This window comes from Otolemur garnettii, unplaced genomic scaffold, assembly GCF_000181295.1.
Source record: "Otolemur garnettii isolate 467f Iridium unplaced genomic scaffold, OtoGar3 scaffold00101, whole genome shotgun sequence".
NCBI lineage: Eukaryota > Metazoa > Chordata > Mammalia > Primates > Galagidae > Otolemur > Otolemur garnettii.
In genome coordinates, this window is record NW_003852496.1 from 2,504,946 (window position 1) to 2,524,562 (window position 19,617).

General features: G+C 56.4%; 1 protein-coding gene across 3 annotated transcripts; it reads right to left on the reverse strand.

The window, feature by feature from the left end:
- Nucleotides 1–5,447: 5,447 nt before the first annotated feature.
- GATA2 (GATA binding protein 2) lies at nt 5,448–19,051 on the reverse strand. 3 transcript variants are annotated; one of them, XM_003796195.2, is made up of 7 exons: nt 14,272–14,441; nt 13,618–13,829; nt 12,713–12,986; nt 11,670–12,311; nt 9,846–9,991; nt 7,901–8,026; nt 5,448–7,402 (listed from the first exon to the last, which is right to left on the reverse strand). In XM_003796195.2, the coding sequence occupies exons 3-7, from the start codon at nt 12,939–12,941 to the stop codon at nt 7,103–7,105; spliced, it is 1,443 nt and encodes a 480-aa protein (XP_003796243.1). In that variant the 5' UTR covers nt 12,942–12,986; nt 13,618–13,829; nt 14,272–14,441; the 3' UTR covers nt 5,448–7,102. The 3 variants fall into 3 exon arrangements, with proteins under 3 accessions (XP_003796243.1, XP_003796245.1, XP_003796244.1); XM_003796197.2 differs by lacking the exons at nt 13,618–13,829; nt 14,272–14,441 and adding an exon at nt 18,776–19,051; XM_003796196.2 differs by lacking the exon at nt 14,272–14,441 and having other exon boundaries at nt 7,901–7,984.
- Nucleotides 19,052–19,617: the final 566 nt, after the last annotated feature.

Below are 19,617 nucleotides of genomic sequence, written 5' to 3' on the forward strand. Positions count from 1 at the left end.
CAGCTCATTGAGATTCTGCAAAACATTGGGCAGCCCAAACAGAACTTGCCTGGCTGGACAGGCAGGATGCTAACCCCCTGGTCGCTCCGTCACCACGGGATTGAATAACCCTGCACCTTTGCATTGATTCAGGATACTTCCTTTAGCCTCCATTATCTTGTAAATAATAGGATCTGCTGTGGGTTTACCCAAGTCTATGCCATTGATCTGTTTATTCTTACAGAAAAAACACACGGTTTGAATGATTGTGATAATAGAGTCTTGTTTCACATTGGAAAGTGTTTCTCACACACATACCTCTGGACTTTATTTTCCCTAATTTTCTGACTTATTCTGCTGGTCTTGCTTATTAGTTTTTCTGGATAAAGTTTGGAATCATTTATCATTTTGCCTTAAAAAAAGAAAACAGAAGACAGTGGAGTTTTTTGGTTTGTTTTGAGACAGAGTCTCACCCTGTTGCCCTAGGTAGAGTGCCGTGGCATCACAGTTTGCAGCAACCTCAAACTTCTGGGCTTAAGTGGTTCTCTTGCCTCAGTCTCCCGAGTAGCTGCGACTACAGGCACCAACACAGTGCAGACGTGACTGAATCATCTCACATGATCAACTCACAGAGGATAACCCACTTTGGGGACAGCGCGTCTGAGGTTTGCGGCCTCCCCTGCTGCCCAGGTGAGTTTGTCCCTCTGTCAGGTGGGTAGCTGACATTCCTTTGAACATTTTCCCTTTGAACATTTTCCCTCTGGGACAGTGTCTGTTTCTGGGGACCTGGAAGACTTTCCATGACCTCAGGATACAAGGGTCATGGTGAGGAAGGATAGTGTTGACCCCTAAGAATTACTAATACAAAGGGGATTTGGTTTCTCCTGATAGAAAATGGGGTAAGGGCTTGGTGCCCGTAGCACAGTGGTTACAGCGCCAGCCACATACACCGAGGGTGGCGGGTTTGAACCCAGTCCGGGCCAGCTAAGCAACAATGACAACTGCAACAACAACAAAATAGCTGGGCACTGTGGCGGGCACCTGTGGTCCCACCTACTTGGGAGGCTGAGGCAAGAGAATCACTTGGGCCCAAGAGTTTGAGGTTGCTGTGAGCTGTGGCACCATGGTACTCTACCAAGGATGACATAATGGGACTCTATCTCAAAAAAAAAAGGAAAAAAAGGAAAAGAAATGAAATGGGTTTAAGAAGCCAGACCTGTAAGTGTCCCCAGCAAGAGGAAGGGAGGAAGGGCCCCAGCTAGCCAGCCAGCCCCACTCACTTTGGGATGCAAACGGGTGGAGCAAAGGCTGACCCTACCCAGCCATCCCAGCGCCAGGCCCTGCAGAATCACTGAAGCCACCAGAGCCTGCCCAAGGCAGCCACTGTGGCACCTGGCCTGCATGCCCAGCCCTACCTGGGTGCTATGTGGCCACAAAACTGAAATGATTTACCCTGCACGATGACTCTGAGCAGCAGGTGTCAGCGTTGGAAGAGGAGGGACAGTCGCTAAGAGACAGGAGCCCCTGAGCCTACTTCTGCTGCTCTGCAGTGAATTTCTGGGACTCGAATCTGGGGCCTTCACCCTACCTCCCAACTCAGTATTCTCCCTCCTACCCTCTCCCTGCTCCAACTACGGCCTCCTTGTCAGAAACAGCCACTGCTGTCCAAGAATTTCCTAGCAGCGAGTGGCAGAAGCTTGTCACCAGAGCAAGAAGGTCTGTGTGTCTTTCCCCACCCAAACAGGAACAAATGGGATCAATAAACATTTGTGGGGTAAATGAATGAATCTTCTCAACAGACATAGGGAAGCACCTATCCAGAACAGGGAGAGGTGTGGGCCACACGACAGTGACAAGACACTGTCCCTGCTTCTGAGGCTGACATTGCCAGGAGAGGGGACTCACTTATCCACTTGCTTCCTGCTGGCTGGCTGCCCCTCCGTCCCCACAACAGTGCCTGGCACTGGGTGGACAGGAGGAAGGAAGAAGTCCAAGAGAGAGAAGTAACAGGGGAGCCTCTTCCGTTGTCATTCTGAGTTATGGGCTCTGGGTTCTGATTGTTTAGGTGCTGAGACAAGTTCTAGTTTCTAGATGTGGGTCCCTAGGCCCTGGGACCTAGATCCTAGTCCTTGGTGCTGAGTTATATGTTCTGAGCTCCGAGCTCTGGGTTGTGGGTTTGGGGTCCCACAGCTATGTGGATCTGGGCTCTACAACCTGAGACCTGGATTCTGAGGTCTGGTCTCTGGGCCCCAGGCTCAGAATTTGTGATGTTTGGGATTCTGAACTAATGTAGGTTCTGGATTTGAGAGGTTCCAGGCTTTGTGCTGTTTTGAACCCCAGGTTCATGAGTTCTGGGCAGGGGGCTGTGGTTCCTGGTTCCAGGGTTCTAGGCTATAGTCCTCAACTCTAAACTGTGGACCCCAGATACTGCCTTTGGACTCTGGCCTTTGGACCAGGCAAGGAGGATAGTTTGCCCAAGGTCAAGTAAAGTCATTATTACATTTAATGCCTTGACTCTGAGCTCCTCAAGGGTAGGAACTCTCATTCAGTGTATTCACTGATGCAGCCCCCATGTCTGCCACAGTGTATGGCTTATAGGAAGTGTTCAGCACACGTGCATACTCGAGTGACCGCACAAACACACAATCCTCCTGCCAGCATGCCCTCTGTGGCTATAGCTGGCAGCAAGAGAGGAGGCCAGAATGCTCTGGAGCTTTGTGGGGAGGGAGGGAAACTGTTGAGGAGGCATGGAGGCCCTGGGGTTACTATGCATCAGTAGAGAGGGAAACACCTGCCCAGCTAAGCCCCAGGTTGGTTCCTGGCTGTTCTTGGTGTCTACTCTATAGGGAAGGACATGGAGAGGCTAGGGGTGCCACACCAGGGGTGTTGGCCTCGGAGTCTGTGCTACTCGGCTGGGGCACCCGGGACAAGCTGCTGGCCTGCAGGAGACCTTGGCCTCCCCAGTTCTAAGCAAAGCACTTACCAGTTCCAACAGTCTGATATGGGAAGAATTTTTTTAAACGTCCTGGACTAGGTGGACGTCAGGGCTGTCAAGGAACAAGGACAGTGCAATCAGAAATAATAGTCATCAGAGGGGCGGCACCTGTGGCTTAGTGAGTAGGGCACTGGCCCCATACACCAAGGGTGGCAAGTTCGAACCCAGCCCCGGCCAAACTGCAACAAAAAAATAGCCGGGCTTTGTGGAGAGTGCCTGTAGTCCCAGCTACTCGGGAGGCTGAGGCAGGAGAATTGCCTAAGCCCAAGAGCTGGTGGTTGCTGTGAGCTGTGATGCCATGGCACTCTACTGAGGGTGATAAAGTAAAACTCTGTCTCTGAAAAAAATAAATAAATAAAAGTCATCAGGGATTCCAGTGAATAGACATCTGGTGATCAGAGATGATGACAATTAAGGTTAAAAGATACCATATGATGGGCAGTGCCTGTGGCTTAGTGGGTAGAGGACTGGCTCCATATACCGAGAGTGGCAGGTTCAGGCCCAGCCCCATCCAAACTGCAACAAAAAAAGTGGCCAGGCTTTGTGGTAGGCACCTGTAGTCCCAGCTTCCTGGGAGACTGAGGCAGGAGAATTGCCTGACCCCAGGAGTTGGAGGTTGCTGTGAGCTGTGACGCCACAGCACTCTACCGAGAGCAATAAAGTGAGACTCTGTCTCTACAAAAAAAAAAAAAAAAGATACCGTATGATTATGGTATATGATTAGAATGACTTGTAATTAGGGACAAGGGAGTTATCAAAAGATTCTCAGAGAGGGGCCTGGTCATACACTGACCATCAGGAGGCAGTACTCAGAGGTCTCAGTGATCAGCATTATCACTGATCAAATATGTCATTAATCATTTATGGAGGCCTGGGTGCCTGAGGCCACGGGTGACCAGGAGCCTTACTGACGAAAGCATTTGATGTTCATGCCCTTGATGACCAAGGGTACAGGAGGCTCTGGTGATCAGATTTAATGACTGGAGAGCTGGGTGAAGAGAAGCCACCAGTGACCAGAAGCATCGATGATTAGAGGATTTGGTGGTCGGAGAGGTTTGTGACGTGACACCAATGACCAGAGGTGTATGGGACTTTGGAAAACAGGAACACTGGTCATCAAGAAAGACTTTGAAGATGATTCAGTGATCGCTGATGTGGGACATCAGAGACTCAGGTCAGAAGAGATCTGAATGATGAGTTGAACAAGAGTTGCTGGGGACCACGATGACAGAACACTTGTGGTGAGAAGATCCTATGATCGGGCTGGATATTGCTGGTCAGAGACATACACTGTTTCTTTGATTTTCTTTCTTTTTTTTTTTTTTTAGAGACAGAGTCTCACTATGTCACCCTCAGTAGAGTGAAGTAGCATCGCAGTTCACAGCAACCTCCAACCCTTGGGCTTAAGCGATTCTCTTGACTCAGCCTCCCATGTAGCTGGGGCTACAGGTGTCTGCCACAACACCACAAGGCTGTTTTTTTGTTGCAGTTGTCATTGTTGTTTAGCTGACCACAGGCCAGGTTCGAACCCGCCAGCCTCAGTGTATGTGGCCGGCACCCAACCCACTGGGCTCTGGGCTCTGCCAGAGACATACCCTGCTAAAAGAGTCGGTGGTGATGAGAAACAGTTTGACAGGAGGTGCCGGAGAACACATGTGAATGATCAGCTTATCACTAGAAAAAACACTCATCAGTGACACCAGTGATCATACTCATTGATGACCCACGACATCAGGGACTAGGTGCCTTGATGATCAGAAACACGATGGGATGTTTGTGATCAGACATACAATAGGTAAGCAAAGACAGGTACCTGGGACATGGGCAACCACGTTTTGTGGATGTCAGTAATCAGACTCATCGTTGAGCAGAAGCTTTGATGAAATATTGGTGATCAAGTATTAGCGGTCAATTAGTGATCAAGCTCTCTTGATCAGACATGTCATTGATCAGCAATATCAATTGTAGTGGTTTTTACTAATGACCAACATCACTGATCAAAGATGACAGCAATCAATGACATCAGTGATCAAAGACATTGGTGATCAAGATTGTTAATGAACAGGAATATTGATGACCAGGCATCTCAGCAGCCAGTGCTGATCAGCATCTGGGGGGAAGAGGACGGGCAGACTCAGTCCTTGTTGGGTTCTGCAAAAGTCTCCATGGGAACCTTGTTGAACCCTCAGGAAAAGAATCAGGGTATGGACCAAAGGCTGGAGAAACCACAGCCCCCCTGCACCTCCCCGGTATCCACCCAGCACTACGACCCCTGGTAATAGGACAACAAGGAAGCTATTCAAAGGAGGACAGCCAGGATGTCAGTGGCAAGATCAGACGCAGGCCACAACGGCCCATCCCTATCCCAGGAGTCCTCCCCTCCAAACTTCCCAGCAGCAGGAGCAATGCCACCTGCCTGCTTAGCTTCACGCCCCAGGCTTGGCAGCCCTGGGAGCCCATGAGACAGGCCAGAGGCATTCACAAAAAGTATTTTATTATTCTTAACAGTATTCACTTTAAAGGAATAGGAGGATAGCATACAATTTTTACAGACAATATATAAATGTTGTACATAATTAACAATAACTTAGTTCACTAATCCAAAATAAAACAAGCCAAATAAAACATAAAAACAGAAAATACTGCCAATTCTCTTTTTATGCGGATACTAGTACAAAATAAGTTACTTCTGCCTGTGGTGCTCCCCGCAGCGATCGCCTGCCCATATTGCACTTGGTCGACTACATCAGCACAATGTTCTTCCCGGGCCAGGGCCCCCTGCCCCTGCCGGCCACCGCACCCCGACATCACCGCGTACAGAATCTAAGCTCGGGATTCATTATGTACAGCTGTACCTTGGGAAGGATCCAGACAGCCACAGCAAAGCAGAACCAGGGACTCCAGCAGGCACTGGGCCTCTCCTTCAGCCCTGTCCTGACCGCCCCAGCTCCGACCAGGCCGGCAAACCCAACCAGCCCCCGGAAACCCAGAGCAGAAGAGGCCCCTCCCCGGCCCCCAGCTTTCGTTTTTTAGGGCTGTGATATCCAAGAACTTTTCCAGAAATAATTGCAAAGTTTCAACCTCGGTTTGTAGGTTTTATTCCTTTCCGTAGCAGGGCTTCCGTGGCAACGTACAATTGACTGGACCCAAAAAGAGCTTAAAAATAAAACAACTAACTCATCGGTGAGTTAAACTTATGCAGTTGTTTTGTTTTTAGTATTTTTTCTTTTATCTCAGAGTGGGAGGGGAGTGGGTGTGGGGTAAGCAGAAAAAGGATGTATTTACAGGGGTCCACCTGGCAAAGAAGGCAGGCTGTGGCTTGGGCCAGTTAAGGGGACACAGTCATACGAGCTTTGGCCACAAAGCCAAGGGAGCAATCTGGGAGACGTTTCCCCTTTCAAGAAAATGTTGTTTCCTTCCTGTGACCCAGCCCTGGCCTGGGAATCTGCGCAGGACTGCCCGTGATTGTCTCTGCCCTCTAGGGCCCAGCCCATCAGGGCAGGCACCCGCTCACCCTCCCTGGGCCTCGGCCCCTCTGGCCTTGGCTCAGCAGAGCCTGCAGTTCAGCTGTTTCAGAGAGGAAGGCCAGAGGAAAAGGGGTGTGGGCTGAGGTCCCCCCAGTTCTGCCCCCCAGAGCCCTGGCCAGCAGAATGGCCAAGTGGCAATCAGACCCAAGGAAGAACCAGGAGAACTCAGGACAGCTCAGACCTCCAAGTCTCCAAGTCCTTATTAGAAAGAAGAGCAAAATAAATTATTTTTTTGCCTATTCCTTTTGCCTTCAAACAACGGTTGCCTCCGTCTGTTCTCTGTCCCCTCCTTTTCTCTTCATAAAGTTGTCCTTCTTGCTTTCCAAACAATTGTCCATGAAGGAGCCCCACCTGGCCAGCAGTAGGTGAGGAGGCAGCCTCTCGGCCCAGTTAGGGATATTCACAGTAACTGTCGGCAGGCTGATGAGGCGGCCTCCCAGGAGAGGAGGCGCTGGGCTCTGGCAGGCCTGACAGGAGTGATGTCAGTCTTTGGGAAGGGTGTGCAGCTAAGGGTTTGGTCCACCCATGTTGGGAGTGTCAGGCCTGGCTCCACCAGCTGCCCTCTTCAATATCCGTCTGACTGCTCAGAGGGAGGCCGTCCCTAGCCCATGGCGGTCACCATGCTGGATGGGTGAGGGTGGCCAAAGGAGAGGCTGGAAGAAGGGTGGATGGGTGTTGGGGTGGGCAAGATGTGTCCTGAGTGGCTGAAGGGTGGGAGGTGGCCCACAGGTGCCATGTGTCCGGCCAGGGCGGCAGCGCTGAAGGGGGCCGACTTCTCCTGCATGCACTTGGACAGCTCCTCGAAGCACTCTGCCCCCTTCTTGCTCTTCTTGGACTTATTGGACATCTTCCGGTTCCGGGTCTGGATCCCCTCCTTCTTCATGGTCAGAGGCCTGTTAACCTAGAAGCCACCACGATGTTTTCAGAGGGTCGATTCCCATCCCCTGGGAAGATCCCCCACACTCTGGTGCAGAGGCAGGCCTGGCTTAAGGGTCCCCTGGAGCGCTCCCAACCTCCTAACCTCCCCCGCCCCCTTGTGGCACTTTCACCATTTCAGGAAGGGCAGTTTTCAGTGCCTGGGACTGCCCCACACCCTGCCGGTCCCTCAGCCTCCCTGGCTCCTGCACCCTAAATGCCAGCACTGCCCCACATCCAGACAACTGAAATCCCCCTCCAACTTTTTTACCCCTAGACCCTCTGGGCCCTGCTCCAGCCAGCTTTACCTCCTGACAGAGGCAAGCACCCCCCTCTTATGGGAAGCCCTTTTGGTGTTCAGGGCTTGTCCTGCAGGCAGACACAGCGGCTTTCCAAGCCAAGCCAAGCTGGATACTGGGGCTGGGGCGTCTTGCCTGGCAGCACAAAGAGCAGAGGTCCCAAGGGAGGGGCGGGGCACACTCACATTGTGCAGCTTGTAGTAGAGGCCACAGGCGTTGCAGACCGGGTCCCCATTGGCGTTTCGGCGCCATAAGGTGGTGGTTGTCGTCTGACAATTCGCACAACAGGTGCCGGCTCTTCTGGCGGCGGACTGGGAGGGAAGGGCAGCATCAGCAGGCTGGGCTCCCACGCCCACCTTGACCTCCCTCCTGACCCCCCCTAGCCCCAGCCCCCACCAACTCAGCCAAGGAGCGGTAAATCTCACAGGGAATCAAGGTATCTCAGAATCGTGGAATTTTAGAATTAGAGAGTTAAACAAGTTGAGAATCACAGAACTTCAGAATGGAGAACTCTCAGAAGCCTGATCTTATACTCAACAAAATTGCAAATCTAGAAAGGAGAATTAGCCACCTCCCCCAACTGCCCTGCTGTCCAGCTCCATTAAAGGGAGACCAAGGCCCAAGAGAGGCACCCTGAGGCCAAGCTGGATCCGTTCCCCACAAACCCCTGGGTCCTCCCTTTCTCCTCCTGTAGGACTGCCCTCAAAATCCATAATCCTGGGGAGTCTGTGCCCTAGTGTCTGGGCAGGGAAGGTGGATGTAAAACGCCAGGTTAAAAGTGTGCACAGCTATACTGTCTGAAATAGTAGCCGCTCCCGCCATGCAGCTGTTTGCATTCAATTTAACTACAAGTTAATAACATCAGAACTTCAGTTCCCTGGGCTGGACTAGCTATAATTCAAGCGATCCTCAGTCACGTGTTGCCTGGGGCTCCCACAGTGGACAGTGCAGATACAGACATTCCCATCCTTCCAGCTGCCCTACCTATCCAGCCCCCCTGAGTCCCTCAGGAAATGCCAGGCAGAGATGGGATATGGAAATGAGTGTCTGGTCCCTGGAGAAAGGAGCTGAGAGGGCACCTTTACCCAAGGAAGCAGAGCCCCTCTCCTGGCCCCACCAGCACCACCCACAGTCACAGAATAAGTTCCCCCAACACTTCCCAGAGAACCACAGGCTGGTTCGCAAAAGCCAGATGGGAAGGGGGGTGCTGAGGCCAACAGAGTCTGGAATAGCCACAGCGAACCTGGTCACAGAAGGGGCAGAGGGATTGCAGCCGCAGGGTGGGGTGGAGGGGTGAGTAAGCAGCCTGAAGCTGGAATTCTGACTCAGGGGCCAACACCGTGCGGGCCACCCCTACCCCCACCCGGCCCTCACCCCGCCCTCCAGGGGGAGAAAAAGGGCCCCCAAAGCGGGGAACGATTTAAGCCTCATAAATCACTTCGCCCTGAAAAAATATATTTATTATTCTTAGCATTTTACGCATTATTTGCAGAGTGGAGGGTATTAGAAATTTCAAAACAGCCCAGTGAGAGGCAGGACTGAGCCGAGGAGACTCTACAAACTCGCGGAGTCCGGAAACAGATACACGAAGTTTCCTTATCTTCAGGCTGCAGATGTCCGGATAGGAAACTCCGGCAGGAGATCCGAAAGGGCATTTTTTTTTAATCACTCAAATGAAAATACACAGTATAGGTGACTCCATGGAAAAATAATAAAGGGCAGGTTTTTCTGGTGGCTAGTGTGTGTGTTTTATTTAAATAAGTGCGAGGAGATTGTGAGGGGGACGGGGAGGGCCGCCCAGAGCCAGCCACAAGGAAAAGTACTCTATGGCCCTATTTTTAAAAAGAGTTAAACAGAAGCCAGAGGTCGGGAGTTGGGTGCTAAGACACTCAACTTTGGGGATCCCTGCACGGGGTGGCACGAGGGTACCTAGTGGGCCGATAAAGAAGTCTAGCCTGAAAGAATCTGGCCAGAAAAAAGAGGGACCCCCTCCCCATGGATACCCAGGTGCTTTTAATGATAAAAAAGAATTTCAAGTGGTAAAACATCTACATTTGAAGGGTTTTTATTTTCCCTTAATTAACTGCCAGCCCCCACACAGCCTGCCACTGGAGCCTGCTAGGCTCTTACCAGTCTCCGCTTGGGCTTAATGAGCGGCCGGTTCTGCCCGTTCATCTTGTGGTAGAGGCCACAGGCGTTACACAGGTAGTGGCCGGTGCCGTCCCGCCGCCAGAGAGGGGTGGCTGTGGCCCCACAGTTGACACACTCTCGGCCTTCTGGAAGGGGACAAGGAGAGATGCGGGGCCTGCTTAACTAACGAGGTCATGGGGCAGTCACCCCCAGGCATGAGGTCCATGAGGTCTGCTGGGCTGCACCAGGGGTGACTTTTTGTCTCAGCCCCAGGCAGGAAGGGCACAGGGAGGCCTTTGAGGCCACCCCCCCCAATTTAAATTCTCCAGAGAAGGAATGGAAACAAGGGAGGAGACAGGGAATGGGGCAGGACCCCAGGGATTCTGGAGTGACAGGGAAAGGATATTTACTGCAAACTTTGCTGAGGGCAGCCAGGTGGCAGGAGCCACCCAGCTCGACCTGGCTGGGCCCAGAGGCTCTCTCCCTCCCTCTCGGGCCTGTTCTCTTTTCCCCACTGTGGCTCCCATCTCCAAAATGTCTCCCACATTTCGCACCCTCTGCCTCCGTCATTATCTGCTCTCGGCCCAGGGTCATTATCTTCTTTCTCCCCAACTTTTCCCCCCTTCCACGAAAGCCCTAGAATTCAGTCCTGGACACCAATCAAAACTGCTCTTCTTTAAAATAAAATAAATAATAAGCCCTTTCGTTTTTAGACTAAGTGGCCTTGTTTTTCTGTTTTGGGTCTTTTTTTTTTTTAAGCTAAAAGGCCATCTGGAATTCAAATAAAATGCAAAACAAACTTAGGAGAAAGGACTGAGCAGAGGCGGACCGAGCAAACGCAAACTGGCTGGTCTGAGCCGAACCAGGACGAGCGAGGGATGAGGTGGGTGCTGTCCCAGGCGCCAGCGGGAACAGAGCAACTGCCTTAGCTTCGTGTCCCCCAAAGAAGTTCTCCATTTAGTTTAAACTAAAATCCAGTCTATAACAGCAAAAGAAGGTTGCTCCCGGACTTAGCAGTTAAAGTTTTAAAAATCTCTCTCCCTGGCCCACAGGGGTCGGGAACAAAGCATGGACGGCAGGGCTGCTGCGCTAGTCACGGGTTTCTGGGTTTCTGCTTTCGGGCCAGGTTCTTGGACAAACCCAGCTGGCCCCAGCCAACTGCTGCGGGCAAAGGGGCGGGGGCACCTGTGGTTTCATCCCCTTACTCCACCTTTCAAGGAGGCAGAACTAAGGACATGCCACTGGGGGCAGGAACAGGGATAGGTCCTGGGAATTTTGCTAGAGGGAAAGTCTCCCAAGGAGATAGGAACTGCTGAAATCCCAAGATCCGACTAATTGAGTTGGAGAACCAGATTCCTTAAGGGTTTAGAACCTCTGGCGGGCCCACAGCATGCACACATGCTCACAGACACATGTACACACATGTTCGTAGACATGTGTACACAGAGGTACACACAGACTTGCTTCCCTCCCCTCAAATATTAAGTCATGAGGCTGCTTGAATTTTCACTCAAGTTTCAGGAAGGGGAAGGGGGAATTCCCACTCTGTGCTCTGGTCTGGCAGCAGCGGCCAACCTTGGAAGGTGGGTAGGAAGGAGTGGAGAAGGGACATGAACTTTGGGGGCCCCCAGGAATGCCACTTAAGAAAATGACAAAAGTTTCAGAGTCCCCTTTCCCTATTCTGGGGTCTCAAACATCTGTTGGAAACTATTAGAGAGGAACATGACCCATTCCTGGAGACCAGCACTAACCCCTCTTTCAAATCACCCCTCCCACACAGGCACAAAGTGTCCCCACTTCCACTGTTTCAGCACCTGCCTTTACCTGAGCAGGAACGTGCCTTGCTGCGCTGCTTAGGGGTGAAGCTGGAGGCCGGGCCACCCAGGAAGCCTCCGGGGTGAAAGAGTCCACTGCCGTAGTCGTGGGCAGCAGTCGGCACATAGGAGGGGTAGGTGGGAATTGGGTGGTGTGTGGCAGGCTGGGTGCCCATGGCAGCTAGGCCTGGGCGCAGGGGACTGCCACTTTCCATCTTCATGCTCTCTGTCAGTGACACCTGGTACTTGACACCATCCTTGTCCTCCCCTCGTGCTGCACTACCCCCTGCAGAAGAGGAGGCTGGGGAGGCAGCCCCTGTGGTGCTGGGGTCTGGAGACACTTCTTTGGGTGGTGTGGGTGGGAAGCCGAAGAGGTGGGAGCCAGAATGGGCTGCAGTGGGGGTAAGGGAGGCCACTGAGCTCCCGCTGCCTCCCCCACTCCCACCCCCGGCCCCTGGGTATACAGAGAGTGGGCCTCCAGGGCCTCCAGCAGCGGAGGGGTGCAGAGGCGTCTTGGAGAAAGGGCTCACGGTCCAGGGGTTGTGGTGGTGTGCAGCAGCCGCAGAGAGGGCTGCTTTGCCCCCGTCCAGCCAGGGCAAACCAGGGCTGTGCAACAAGTGTGGGCGGCACATCTGTCCTCCAGTCAGGCGGGCTGCAGGTGGAGGAAGAGGTCAGGGTGAGCAGGGCCAGGGGAGCCCCTATCACAGACACTCCAGATTACAACTCACAGAACAATCAGCAGGAGCCCCATCCTCAGAGAAAACCAGAAACATAACACCCCAACCAGTAATAATCAGGAATGTCAGCCCAAAGCGAAAGGACGACTGGGAGAGAAGGAACCCCAGGAGACAGGCCCTACAGAGAACCCTCACAGGCCTATGGGTCCCAGACCCTCCCCAATGGGACGCTACCCCCACCTTTCCCGCCCAATTTCTCAGCTGCTCAGATGTCTGCGGATCCCACATCCGGGAAGCAGGCAGCCGGCCCTCCTCTCCCCTCCCTCTCCTGGCGCGTGACGCCGGGTTCCCAGTCACCCACGGGCTCCAGCCTCACCATGCGCCGGACTGTAGGAGACGCGCGCCCGCGCGTGGGCTGGGTTGGCATAGTAGGGGTTGCCCTGCGAGTCCAGGTGGTTGAAGAAGACGTCCACCTCGTCGGGAGGCAGCAGCTGCGCGGGCTCCATGTAGTTGTGCGCCAGGCCGGGGTGGTGCGAGTCGGGGTGCTGCGCGTTCAGCACCGCGGGGTGCGCCATCCAACGCGGCTGCTCCGGCGCCACCTCCATGGCCAACGGCCGCGGCCGGGGATCTGGGCCGAGACCGCAGCGGACCTGCGCAACGGAAAGGGGCATGAGGGGCTCTGCCAGCACCTGACACCTTCAAAGTCTCCGACGCTGTGTCCTGTGCGCCACCGGACCGCGATCCGCAAGGACCAGTCCCGGGTGGGAGGAAAGTGCACGGCTCAAAACGAAAGGAAGGCGGGGGGAGGGGGTTCAGCCACGCACACCCATACGGTGACCTGTGGTCGCAGTGCCACACACCCGTACACCAGGGTCACACGTGGGGACAAACCCTGACACCAGTGACTTCAACAAAGCACAGAGCGGCCCTAAAGTCAGACTCACGATGCCCCCCCACACGTAAACACACGAACACAAACTAAAAGTTAGAGACAGGCGTTCGGATACCCCTGGGGTACATGATGCCAGGGGCACACACACCACTACATCTAGCGCCGGATACACATACTGACCTCAAACTCCCCCAAACAAACCCACGCAGCCCCACGGACTGAGAGCCAGCCCCCTGAACGCAGTCCTAAGCCACACAACCCCGAGAACCCTCACTTTGGCACCCCAAAGCTGTCACCTTCAGCCTGGCCCCGACCCTGAGCCTCCGCAGAGATCCCTCAAAGCTGAGAGCGTCCCAGGCCCCCAGCAGGATCTCGCACCCCAAACTTACACACGCACCGCGGCAGGGAGGGGAGGGACGCGGCAGTTGAGAATGAGAATCACTGGCAGAAGCCCGGGGGACCAAGGGCCCAGGGACGGCGAGTCCGGAGGGTGGCGGGACTCAATGGGTAGGAGACGGGAGTAGCGCGCGCCTCGGCCTCGGGCCCGCCCGGCTCGGGCCCCTCGGCATCGTCCGGCCGCCCTGGCGCCAGCTGCCGACTCCTGCACAGACATGAAGCAGGGGCCGCGCACGCCTAAGAAGCCCGCGCCAGCCAATCAGCACTGCGCGCCGCCCAGCCTCCGCCCTCCATTGGCTGCGCCCTCAACTCCCGAACCGCTGGACTTCGGGACTGACCCTCGGGCCGGCCCCCTCTGCCGGCAGGCCCCCTCCCTGCGCCCTCCCGGCGGCCCCTGCTGCCAACTCACCTCCCTAAACAAGCGACCCTCACCCCACGGACTAACCCCTGCACGTACTCTTGCGAACACTCCCGGATCCTTCTAACCTCTGGGCATCCCCACCAGTAACTACCAAAAGGGCCCCCCTCCCGAGGAGCCAGCGCCACGCACCCTGTGGTTGTCCTCTCCCGGACAACCTAGCCCCTCCACTCTCTCGGAGGAAGCCCCACCTTCTTTACCACTGGACGTGGTCAGTCCAACTACCTACTCAGACCGTTCCCTCCCCCAACTCGGGTTCTGGCTGGATGGGGGTGGTGGGAAGGCTTGGAGGACAGTGGCGGACTGCAATAGCTAAGCCGATAGGGGCAAGAACCATATGGCCCGAGAGGGCACCTGGGCCTCGGACACGCGGTTGCTCAGGGTCGTGTATGACCCAGTGGAGGTGGCCTGGCCTGCGACTCCACAGAGGGGGAGGGGGCGTCCCCTACCCGGGCGTGGCCTTCGCTGGCCAACCGGCCGAATTGCCTGGGGCGAGGCCGTGGAGACCAGGACTGGCGCCGGCGCCGGCTGAAAGGAGACGCCCCCGGGCAGGAGGAGGCATTTTTTCCTCGGAGGTCCCCGAGGCGGCCTCTGGGGAGGAGGAGGCTGTGGTCTCAGGACTCTGTCCCCGAAGTCACCTGGCAATCTTCTCCACACCCTTGCAGCCCTGAGATTCAGCGCTATGGGTCGAGTGGGCCGGGACACAAATCTCTTTGCTCCCTTCCTTTGTACAGACCAGGAAGACTGAGGTCGAAGAGAGCCTAAAGCCAAGGAGGGGACCCAGCACAAAGGAATTTGGGGGGACCTAGACAGGTGCAAAGTAATGGGGGAGTCACCAACATCCTCCAGCCCTTCTCTCTTGCTGGGCCCACGGCTCCCGGGGTACACGCCCAGAGGGATCCCAGGTGGGTCTGTGGCACGGGCAGGACTGGGGTCCCGGCCACCCCCCGGTAGAGTGGGGGAGGGGCGGCAGGATTGACAGTCGGTAATTGGGTAACTGGAGGCGGCTTCTCCGGCCGGGCGGCCCCGCCACCGCGACGCCGGGCCCCTGACGTCACCCGATTCGCCAGGAAATGAACTTTTTAATAATCCGAGGAGGGAGGAAAGCCCTCGGTCCCCTCGGCTCGGGGGGCGCCCGGCTGGGCTCAGCTCCGCGGGCGCGCCCCCGTCACCCCCTCCCAGGCCACCTCAGGACAGCGCCCAGGGAGCTTGCGCTTGGGCTGGGGCCTCCTACTGCCTTTGCGACTGGAGTTCGTTTGTCTGTACGAGGCCTTAGCGCAGGTAAAGCGCGGGGCTCGGGGGGCGCAGAGCTCCACAGGGCTGTTGACTAGCGTGTCTCGGGCTGTTGGGGACCCGCCGGCCCGAGTTGCTCGCTGCGCCTCCCGCCCCGCTCCACTCTGCGGCGCACGGGGCCCAAGCTGCTCGGACTCCACTCGGCGTAGAGGAGGCCGGCGCCCGCCCGGGAAGGCGCACTGGGGACGGGAGCGCGATCGCGAGCCCTCCCCTCCACCGGCACCAGGCCTCCGCGGGCCAGGCCAGGCAGGTGAGCGGTTTCCGGTTTCCGTACCTCTCAGCTCGCGCTCCCCGAAACGCGCGCGGTCTGGCTGGAGCCCACTGTCTCTCCGTACTTCTCTCCGCCTTTAGCTTATAATTCTTCTCAACGCATACAATGAGATCTCCACGGAGCTTCCAACCTTTTTGTTGTCTCGGGAGTCTAGCGGGAGCCTCTCAAGGACACCGCGCCCCGAGGATAATGCCAGGGACAGCTGGCAAGGCTGTCCTGCTCGAGCTCGAACCCTAGGACCCAACGCTGGAGGAGGCCGACCGGTCGCCGGCTGCTGGACGGTGAACGCCGCAGCCTAGCGGAAGCTTCCCTCCAGGCCGCGATCAGCGTCTCCGCTCGCAGGGAGGTGGCTGCTCCGGGCCCACGGGAAAGCAGGTAAATCTTTTTCTCCCAAAGGCGCGGCTAAAATCCCTTCGTTCTAGGTAGGTCTGCGGTTTCAGCACCGAGCTCAGGCGTCTAGTCCCTCTGGGACAGCCGGAGTGGAGGCGGCCAGCGCGGCCGGGACCCCTGCTCAAGTGTCAGCCCTTCGCTGCCGGCCCGCCTGGCGGAGAGAGGAGCTCGAGCGGGAATTTAATTACCCCGCTCGGCAGCTCAGAAAATCGCCTCGCAGAGGGGCTTAGCAGGGTGGTTAAGCAATGCTTGAACAGGGGCCTCGGGAGACCCGGGAGACCCGAGAGACCAAAGCCAGCTACCCTTCCCGAAATCCGGGCGTAAAGGGAAAAGGGAAGGTAGTTCTGCCCGGTCCCGTGAGGGCCTGTGGTTGCCTTCCTCGGACTGCACACAGGCGGCCGGCGTGGCTAAAGCCCTCACTTCGGTTCGAGTTCCTGCGTTGGAGGCGGGACTGCAGCGTCGGCGGCAGCAAGGAGCCCGCATAGGAGGAAAAATGAAACCCCGAGTAGCGGGGCTCCCAGCTGGCGGATAAACGGGGGCTGCCAGACCAACCGACTGACACCAGCAGGGTCCCGGCCCATTAAGCCAGAGACTGTCCTCCTACCAGATCGCCCAACCTAAGGGGAGGGTCCGGGCAGCCCCAGGATCGTTTGGGCTCTGGGCTGCACGTGAAGGATTGATGAGAACAGATTCATTCCAGTTTATGGCCTTGGATTTGGGGATCCCCAAAACACCTCCAGAGAGACAAGCTCCCCCTTTTAGCTTTTTGTTTGTTCCCAACCTAGTTAAAATGGTGACTGCTGCCTTTGATAGCTTTAAGAAACTGTCACTTTGCTTACCTGGGAACAAGATTTCTCTGAGGGGAGGGGAGGTCAGCCAGGAAACTGAATTTCTAAAGACCCTTTTTGAGTAACCTAGGGAAACCCCCACCGTACCCGGCATGCTACCTGTGGCCCCTGGTGTTTTTGCCTGGTAGCTGGGGGCACAGCAGGTCCGGCTGGTTCTAGAGTGCCAGGCAGGGTTCTCAGGCCAGAGCTCAGAGATGCGCAGGTCTCCCCAGTTCCACGCAGCTCTCCTGGCTGCACCCTTTGTTTAAACTTGTTCATCTCAGGTGGTCTGGATCATAAGTTTGCCCTCTCTTAGTAGCTCAGTCCTTTCTACCTTCTCCTACGGCAGCTATGCGGCCTGCAGTTTGGGGGTGGGAGGGAGGCATCAATGAACCCCCTTTGCTTAAGTGCTGCCTTCCATAGAGATTTAATTCCCGGGGGAGCGGTTCCCAGCCTCAAACTGCCAATAAATCTTGAGGGATCCTGGGAAGGAAACAGGGGCGCCTTACAAAGAGGGGTTCAGAAGTCCTCTCTAGGTCGAGGCCTCAGACCTCAGGCAGCAGCCATCCCTCCAGAAGGGGCCCCCGGGGGGTACTACAACTATAACAGCCCCTCCTGCTCTTTGGGGTTCACTTCCAGCCCCTAAATCAGAAGACCAGTTCCCCTCTGGTCCTCCCTGCTTTCTCCCACCCTGTTTTGAATTATAGAGATTGCGGCCGAACGTCCTAGGTGTTAGCACCCAGACGAGGAGCCTCTCCGATTCTGTATCTCACTAGGTTCTAAAGCCCACCTAGTATGAAAAAACAGGTTAATTCTCCTTCCTAGACCCTGCTAAGACCCGCAGACAATCAGCCGCGTTTCTCCTTGTTCCCGGAACGCCATAGTTTACTCAGAGCTGCCGGAGGCCCGCATGACCACTGGTAAATTCGCCATAGTTCACTCAGAGCTGCCGGCGGCCGGGCAGCATGACTACTGGTAAATTCGTTTCGTTAGATGCAATTTGTTTGCAATTTGTCAACCCGGCTGGGAAACGCTCTCCAGACGCCTGGGCAGCCTCACTGGCCCTACCTGGTTCTCTCGAATCCTGCCTGCTCATAAACGAATCTCAGCTCAGGTTTCTGCGGAGACCAGAATGGAGCTCCCTGCCAGATGTTCCCGACCCCGGGAGACGAAGCTTTTTCCAAAACAACGAATTTCCTTCCTTGTTTTCCGGTAAAGGAGCGGCTGCCACACCCAGGAGCCCTGAACGCGGGGCCTTTCCCCTCGCGGTGAGGGCAACCCGGACTGAGTTCAAGACTGGCCACCGCCGAAAGATTCTAACTGCCGGGTTTCCAGACAGATCCAGAACATCGTCTACGCCAACCGGCGACAGATCCTGAAGCCCGCGGCGGCCCCATTCTTATTGAAATCCCACTAAACGGATTCCGACTCCGACTTGGGGCAGGGGGGTAACTTCCCGACCGCAGCTCTCCCCCACCCCACACCCCAGCCCCACAGGATAAAGGGCCGCGGGGCGCGGCGTGCGGGGGCGCAAGCAGGAGCGAGCCGGGTTAAGCCGCGCAAAGCCGGCGCACGGGACCAGCCGGCAGGTGCAGCCGCCTCTCGGCGGCCCGGCTCGGACGCATCCGCCGCCGCGGCCCAGGGGTGGGGGCGGCCGAGACAAAGGCCTCAGTTCGGGGGTCCGAAGGGGGGCTGCTTTGGAAGGCTCTGAGAATGCTGGGGCTCCAAGAAATGGGAAAGCATGAGGCCCGAGGCGGGCCTGCTGTCCCCAGACCCCCGAATACTCCCTCCGGGTTTAGGTTCCTATGACCTGAAGTTCAAGCCGCTGGCAGGGCCAGGGGTGAGCCTTAGGTAGGGGGCACAGAGCCAAACGGACCTGTGCGATTCCGATTCCGGCGAGCCGAGGGCCGGGAAGGGCCGGGGCCAGGCAGGTGGGAGTGAAGGGAACTTACCTAGAGAGGCGCAGTGGGCGGCGCCCCCGGGCGGACGGGCCGGAGCAGGCTGGGCGCACCGCGAGGTGTGTGGTTAGCGGGACCCCGGGCGCGGGCAGGCGGCCCTCACCAGCAGGGCCCGGCCGCCGTGCGGAGCGGCCGCATGGTGCTCAGCCTGCGGCTTCTGTCAGCCTGGTGGGCCACGGGGCCAGCTAGGGCGGAGGTGACAGCAGCCAAGAGATAGAGACTTGAGCGGCGAGGCCCCGCGGCGCTGGCCTAGCTACCTCGCTAGTGCTCGCGGTCTCTCCCTCCCCCATCGGCCGCAGCGCGGCTGCTTTTTATTTCGACATCACTTTGAGGGGGCGGGAGCGCCGCAGGGGGGCAGGAGGGTGCCTGGGTCTCTGCGCCCCGTCTACCCGGTTCAGCCGCCAGGCAGGCGGACTAAGGGCCGCTAGGCACTCGGGCGCGCACGCCCTGCTCGTCCACACTCCAGGCCACTCCCGCCCTTTCAGGGGCTTACACACGCGCGCCCCTAGTTCCTGGGATGCACGCTCAGAATGCCTGAGATGTCTCTCTTCCGAGACTCTCCCCGGGGAAGCTCACGAGCGGTGGACACACGCACTCACAGACGCAGGCACATAGACGCCGGCAGCTCCTTCATCAACCCACTTGCAGTAGCGTTCACAGGGACGGACACACCTCTGTGCACTTTGGTGGCACATACAGCTATGGTTTTGTGCACGGCCACATACAGGCCGTCTGAGTCACACCACACTACATCTACACTCTTGAATGTAGCTCCACGCCCTGGCACACATCTGCCTCACTTCCAGGCCGGTCTGGCTGAGTGTGGACGCATCCCT